This window comes from Physcomitrium patens, chromosome 1, assembly GCF_059467195.1.
Source record: "Physcomitrium patens ecotype Gransden chromosome 1, ASM5946719v1, whole genome shotgun sequence".
Classification (NCBI taxonomy): domain Eukaryota; kingdom Viridiplantae; phylum Streptophyta; class Bryopsida; order Funariales; family Funariaceae; genus Physcomitrium; species Physcomitrium patens.
This window is the reverse complement of record NC_143410.1, coordinates 10,798,958-10,806,000: the sequence shown is the minus strand read 5'-3', so window position 1 is coordinate 10,806,000 and position 7,043 is coordinate 10,798,958. Positions and strand designations below refer to the sequence as shown.

Here is a 7,043-nt window from a genome sequence, read left to right as displayed (position 1 = left end):
AATTTTGATCAAAATTATTTAGATCTACTTAAGGCTATTTAAGATTCTATTAGATTTGGTAGGATTGATCTTATATTTCTATTTACCTTCCACAACTAGGTGCTCGATGCATTCTTAAGAAAGAACATATGTAATACAATAATAAGATATTTTGATAGGATAATAAAAAAAATATGCCTAAAAATTAATAAGCATAGATATGAGATAATCAAGCTGTTTCAAGTTAATAATAATGAAACATATGAGTGTTTGCTTGATGCATCAACAAGGACCAAAAAATAATAAAATAGTCGAGTTATTGAATTAATAAGACCACAAACACCATTGTGCAACCTTTCAAATATTGGTAGCAACTCTCGTGGAAGTTTTCAAATTGAAAACTGAGTAATCATCTTACTTTGCATACAAATATAACATAATTTCATAAAATTTACATTTATAGGTTTTAAATTATGTTTAGTTGTACATGGAATTATCTTTCAAAATAATGTAGATCCTAGATGTTCTAATTGTTTATGCTAGAGAGAAACGCAAATCTCTATGATAAATAATCCAAAATTAAATCCAAAATGTAATTCAATATAAACCATTTCTTGCAACAAAGGTTTTTTCAATAACTTTATGATTCTGTGCAAGAACCAAAACCTCCCACCTATCTAGAATGACAATTAAAAGGTGATAACCATTGGCACACATATTTTAGTAGCTAATCAAATTTCAAAGTATTAAAGATATAAATATTACATGTTTACATTTTATGGTAGAACCCGCAAGCAATTCTCCCATTGTTGTTCCTTTTTGGAAAAGAAATGCATTCACTCTACATAGTCATCAAATTTTTAGTTTATCAAGTTGAAGATTTATTAATAAAAAATTATATATCTTGTAAGATAGTATGTATTGTTGCAAAATCAATGAACACAATATTTAACTCATCATCAAAGGTTTTGCTATTCATATAAGCCTCTAAATCATCAATATTAATTAAGTCTATAGACACATCTATGATAAGAACTTCACAACCATTATTTCATTTTTTTTTTATTTTCTTAAAATTTTTTAACAAAGTATTTTGAAATATAGTACACATACATTAAATATCCAAATTATACCATGTTTAAGGCAAGAATGCATCTTTGATTGTTATTTTCTATTATATATAGTAGTAATACATCTATTCTATCTATATGGGTAAAAATGGTCATGATCATGATTGCTTTGGTACTTATGAAGATCTTTTCTATTCTTGTAAAATTTCTTCCTACACTTTAAAATATTAAGTGCATGAGATTTTAGAACCATGGTTCCAACAAAATAAACTACTACATTATACTCATTATTTTTTTGCAAAAAGTAGATAGGACTTAAGATCAAAAAGACTCAAAAACTTCCAATTCTAATATTGTTGTGCAAACACACCAGGTGAAGGAAGAAATGTAGAGAGAATTTTCTCAATCATTTCTTCTTCAAAAGTACTTTAACCATACAACCCTAGTTGTAAGACAATAAAATACATTTCACTGTTGAAATCATTTACATTTACCAAAGTGAGACTCTTAGCTGCCTCTCACCAGCAGTGGATTCATCCCAACCAACCTACGTAGACAACATTAGGAAATGTCAGTCATGATATTGGTACTCACAACAGGGAATGATCTTTTTTACATAACCTTTACCAATTGTTATTGTTTAAATGTATTAATTTTCACACACAAACAGTAACACATGATATTTAAAGATAATTCCTCCATGTAATCATCCAATTGACAACATGAAGTTACAAAATGAAATTTTACCTTCAATGAGCGCCAGTGCGAGTTTGGCCATCTCACAGGATCCAGATCTCCGATGCCAGTGACTGTTCCCATATACCTGCACCATCCGATTAAAAGTAGATATGACTGAGCCTTTCTCAAAAAAACATAAGAATGGTGAGGAGAGAAAGATATGTTTTTCTATTCTCTTTTAGTTCAAAAAAAATAAATCGTAAATCATAAATCATAAATCACAAACCCTCACACAAAGAAGATATACTTCATACCTTCGCACAGTAGACTCTTCAGTTTCAAATACCATACGAAATCGCATCCCGACTGTAACTTGAGTAGAGTAGACTGCCTTCTGGTATTTGGCCAAAGGAATAACAAACTCTGATGGACTTTGCCTGCGATTTCAAACAAACACGGGTATTGATCAAGATCCGTATCGATTTGTTTGCTTTGCTTTCGCAACCCTAAAACACATTGATTGAACAATACATTAGCACATTATCATATGCTCTTGAAATCACGTAAAATGGGGTTAGAGAATAACAAACGACACATCCTTCGCTTAATGATCAAGACCATCTCCAACACATATGACACTAAGACTAAAGCAAAAGCAAGTACGCACCTCGGATTGTAGAAGATCGTAAAACGACTACTTGTTTGGGCGGCATGACTTGCAGCCGCGAGGATCCCAATGTGCATACTATCACTAGACAGCACTGACGATGGCATCATTGTCTGTAGCCTGTTAGCACGCCTTATGCCCAACAAGAGTTGACCCTTGTCGTCCCTGCTTATAGAATCCACACACGGTTGAAGATGAGAACACTCATGTATTGTTCACATTGATCAAGAGAGTATATGATGATTAACGTGTCCAAAATGACGGATACAACAAATACATGAACATGTAAATTCGCCTTCAGCCTCAGATGAACACTTACCTGATGAACAAAACAGCATCGCCTGCTTGTAATCTCTTTGCACTGACAAAAACGCTCCATCCAGTGGTAAGAAGATGTCTGCGTGGCTGGCCTGCTCAAGATAACAATACATCTTAAAATTTGCTTCGACTGATAACCATCTGGTTCCAGTATAGCACGACATGGAGGGCATTCGAAGCAAAATGAATTGACGATTCATGCGCACCTCTATAAATGTGGCGGAAGTGCCAATCCTGGTCATGAAGATCTCAAGCAACAAGCTCCTGTGCAGGGGGCTGCTGATTGTAGTCCTACAAGCACACATTACTCGGATGTCATTATCAATATATCTAATCCGAGTGCGATGAATTTCACAGCTACTCTTGTCATGAAATTGGTGCAAATGAATTTAGTTCACAAGGCAGGATGATACCAGAGTGGGGAAGACTTTCTCAGCAGCACGCCGAGGTATTGAAAAACCACCGTGCGTACTAGTATCACTGGCAGTTAAAGTCTTGCAAAAGTATTCCGTTGGTTGCTTATTTTGCACAACTGCATCTGGCAGTAGCATCGTTTCTTTGTCCTGAAGTTCGAGAAGCAAGAATTTCAATTACATTCGCTAAAGGTTATTGTCAGGTAGAGAATTGAGTTGTAAAGGAAAGAAAAATCGAAATGAAAGGCTAAAACGCGTTTGAACCCTATTTGCGACATAAAAAGCATGCTGTCACACCCTCAATAAAGAAATACCCCAACATACCGGATCTTGTGATGGAATAAGAACCATCTGGGCATAAACCTCGTCCGTTTCAAGATCCGCCTGCAAGAGATACAAGGTCCACATCAGTAGCCGGTCCTCATCATTTCATATTTCGGTATCCAGCTTCTGAGTCGTACTCGTAATTTATTTTTTAGTACCAAAGAGATAGAAAATGCTCATCGTCGGACTCGGACATGACATACTACAAAAGATATAAGCCAGGAGCCGACGACAATGTAGTCTTAAAAAATGTCCTACAAATAAATTCCAACAAAGTATCAACATAGCTTAGGGATAGCGGACACTAACATGTAGGGTGATATTGTCAAGAGTACAAACTAGGTGTGGTCGAAGATTTGGGTAGTTGGGAATATGAGTGTCAGCTTCCTTTTGGGTTGACACAGCAACCTGATATCATCAAACAACAGAAGTGGAACGATGTCACATTTTCTACGAGCACCTAAGCCTTCAACCTGCATTAGAAAGCTCTATGGCCCATTCTGAAGAAACCATAGAAACTAATATAGAATGGATGCAAGGATACATGCTCTTTCAAACACTTGGGAGTTTATGAACATGAAGGAACTTACCATGAATTATGTCACATCAAGGCTTGTCTATTAATTAATCAAAAAAAAGAAAAGAGCTTCAAAATAATGATTTGGTTCTATTTTTAAGACAAGGAAAAAGGTAGCTATTCTTATCAATGTGATAATTCAAAAAAAAACATGTAAAATTACTATATTTATAAAAAATCATATTACTTTATTAAAAATTACTACAAAGCCAAGAAAGGAAATAAGGAGAATGTAAACAATGCTCATAATAACTTTGATGGAGATGACTATTTTTTCATGGTAAGTGAAAGAGCCTCCACGGCTGCTATGTCTAAGTGGATTATAGATTTGGATGCTATTAAGCACATGACACTATACAAGTATTCATTTGACACTTATGAAGAAATTTTAGCAACCAAAGTTTGGTTGGTAGATAATGGCATAGTACAAGCTATTGGAATTGGATCCATTATTGTCGAAATTTTTGTGAAGGACCAAATCAAGAAAATCAGATTAAATAAAGTCTTACATGTGTCGAAGATGAATAAAAATCTCTTTTTGGTGAACAAACTTATATCACATGGTTGTAAGATTCAATTTGATAAGAATGGATATTTTGTATTAACATTGGGTGCATAACATGTTATCAAAGGCCTTAGAGATGACAATCCCTACTTCATCAATTGTAAGAAGATAAAAGGAGTAGAAGTGACAGTATTTATTGATTTTTCATAAAATCAAGTCAAGTTTGGAATTTGGTATTAATAACTAAGTCATTTCAATGCCAAAAGCATGAAAGAGCTCTAATCCATGGTAAGTAGCTTTAATCTTTGTCAATTTAGCTACAATGCCTTGATACTTGCTTCTGAAGATTTTATACAAGGCAAACAACAAAAGACTTCATTTTCAAAAGAAGTTGCAATATATATAAGCAAATTATTGGACATTGTACATTCTAATGTTTGTAAAGCAATAAAAACACCATCAATTGGAGGAACAAGGTACTTTGTTACATTTATTGATGATTTTTTAAAAAAAGTGTGAATTTATATAATTAAAGTTAAGAGTGAATGTTTCTTAAGGTTTAAGGAATTTAAGATCTTATAGAGAAACAATGTGAGTGCAAGCTCAAAGTATTATATATGAATAATGGAAGTGAATACATGTCAAAATATTTTCATGAATTCTTAAAGATTTAAGGTGTTATAAGATAATCCTTTATTCCTTGCATTCTACAATAAAATGGAATTGGTGAAAGAAAAAATCATACCATTGTAGAGATGACAAAGAATATGCTTCATGTACAAAATCTTGGGCATGAATATTGAGTAGAAGTAATAATAAATGAAATGTATAAAAGGAATAAATACTCAACAAGTGTACTCACATCAATGATTCCACAAGAAGCTTGGAGTGGTAAGAAACCTTATATTTTACACATGAGGATTTTTAGATGCATTGCCTATGCAAAGGTATCACATTATATGAGGTCCAAACTTGATGCAAAAGATACAAAATGTGTATTTGTTGGATATTATGAAGGTACTAAGGCATATAAGTTTATGTATTTAGAAACCAAGAAGATCAAGAAGAATCATGATGTAGAGTTTTTGGAGCATAAGAGTGTTTATAAGCACTTGGAGATGTGTCCAAGTAGAGGTAGTGGCGTATTTATAGACTCATTTTTAAATTCACCAAAAGAAAAAGAAAAAGATGATGACATTAATAATGGTAGAAATTCAAATCAAAATGAAGAGCTAAAGAAGATAAACCATAATGTACGTACAATTACTAGATTCACCAATGAAGACAATAAAGATGTTGATGATGATGATGATGAAGAATATCAATCTTTGAATGAGAAGAAACAAGTTTTAAGAGAGAAGAAGCTTATAAGAAACCTTGAAGTGAAAGAAAGTGAAGTTTCATTAAGTGAAAGGAGATATCCTTTGAGAGATAGAAAACAACTTGGTATATGGTGGAAGAATCACATCTTTCTTCAAATAAGTAAAGAACAAGCCAATATTGCACTTTTTATTGATTCATTGAGTTTGGGTGATGCAATGAAGTCCATGGATGCTATGAAGTAGGAGAATGCCATAGAAAAAAAATATAAATTATTTGTGGACAATGGAATATGGAAATTGACTCAACTTCCATCAAATTGATCTTCAATTGATTGTAAATAGATGTTTAGAATCAAAAGAGATATAATGGGCTATGTTGTGAGATACAACTCTAGATTAATTGCCAAAAGCTAGTCACAAGTTGATGGTGTTGATTTCAATGAGACATTTATTTCTATTGTTATATTACATGAAGCCTTGATTGACAATGGACTGAGCACTTGGCTATGGAAGGTAGAAGGAGTATAGCAACAAAAAGATTTTAATTCTAATAGAATCCTAAATAATTACAATTCAACTTTAAAAATTCTAATCAAGCTTTAATTAATCCAAAGAAACTTCAAAAAAATTACAAAAGAAGCATAAAAAAATCCTAAAGAAATTTATATTAAGTATTAAAATAAAATCCAAAATATGTTTTAAATAAATTCCAACCAAATCTTACTTTAATCCTAATTAAAATCCTAATAGTTCTTACTTAAATTCTAAGTCAAATCCTAACTAAATTAATCTAATCTTTCAGTAATTTAGAATCTCAATATCTATTAATTATATTAATGATCTTATTTAAGATTTTACACACTTCTTAACAACTAAGTTAGCAACAAGCATACACAATTTGAAGATAATCGAGCTTATCAAATAGAAATTCAACTCTAAATTCTGCCTGGGTATTGATTGGCTTCTTATTCCAATTTGAATGTTGAACTTTTAATACCAATATCTTCTTCTTGAACCATTGAATTGCCTCCATAATACACTTAAATTATAGAAAGTCAAGTCTAATATGCATATAAGAAATTTTTTATTTCAATCCAATCATCAAATTGCTAAAGATTTTAAAAATACTCATTAATCTTCAAATTCTAATTTTTGAAACATCAACCTACAAAAACCTTCACATACTTTGA

General features: G+C 32.2%; 1 protein-coding gene across 1 annotated transcript; it reads right to left on the bottom strand.

Annotated features, from left to right (window-relative positions):
• Window positions 1–924: 924 nt before the first annotated feature.
• Window positions 925–3,947, bottom strand: LOC112281256 (auxin response factor 6-like). Its single transcript, XM_024517565.3, has 9 exons — window positions 3,759–3,947; window positions 3,450–3,509; window positions 3,126–3,275; window positions 2,919–3,003; window positions 2,714–2,804; window positions 2,395–2,559; window positions 2,042–2,164; window positions 1,797–1,872; window positions 925–1,596 (listed from the first exon to the last, which is right to left on the bottom strand). The coding sequence occupies exons 6-9, from the start codon at window positions 2,502–2,504 to the stop codon at window positions 1,540–1,542; spliced, it is 366 nt and encodes a 121-aa protein (XP_024373333.3). The 5' UTR covers window positions 2,505–2,559; window positions 2,714–2,804; window positions 2,919–3,003; window positions 3,126–3,275; window positions 3,450–3,509; window positions 3,759–3,947; the 3' UTR covers window positions 925–1,539.
• Window positions 3,948–7,043: the final 3,096 nt, after the last annotated feature.

Coding starts and splice junctions, on each gene's coding strand:
- LOC112281256 (XM_024517565.3), bottom strand. CDS start 2,504: ATGATGCCATCGTCAGTGCTGTCTAGTGATAGTATGCACATTGGGATC. Junction 2,165..2,394: donor ACGATCTTCTACAATCCGAG/GTGCGTACTTGC, acceptor TTGAAATCGCAG/GCAAAGTCCATCAGAGTTTG. Junction 1,597..1,796: donor CGCACTGGCGCTCATTGAAG/GTAAAATTTCAT, acceptor TTGTCTACGTAG/GTTGGTTGGGATGAATCCAC.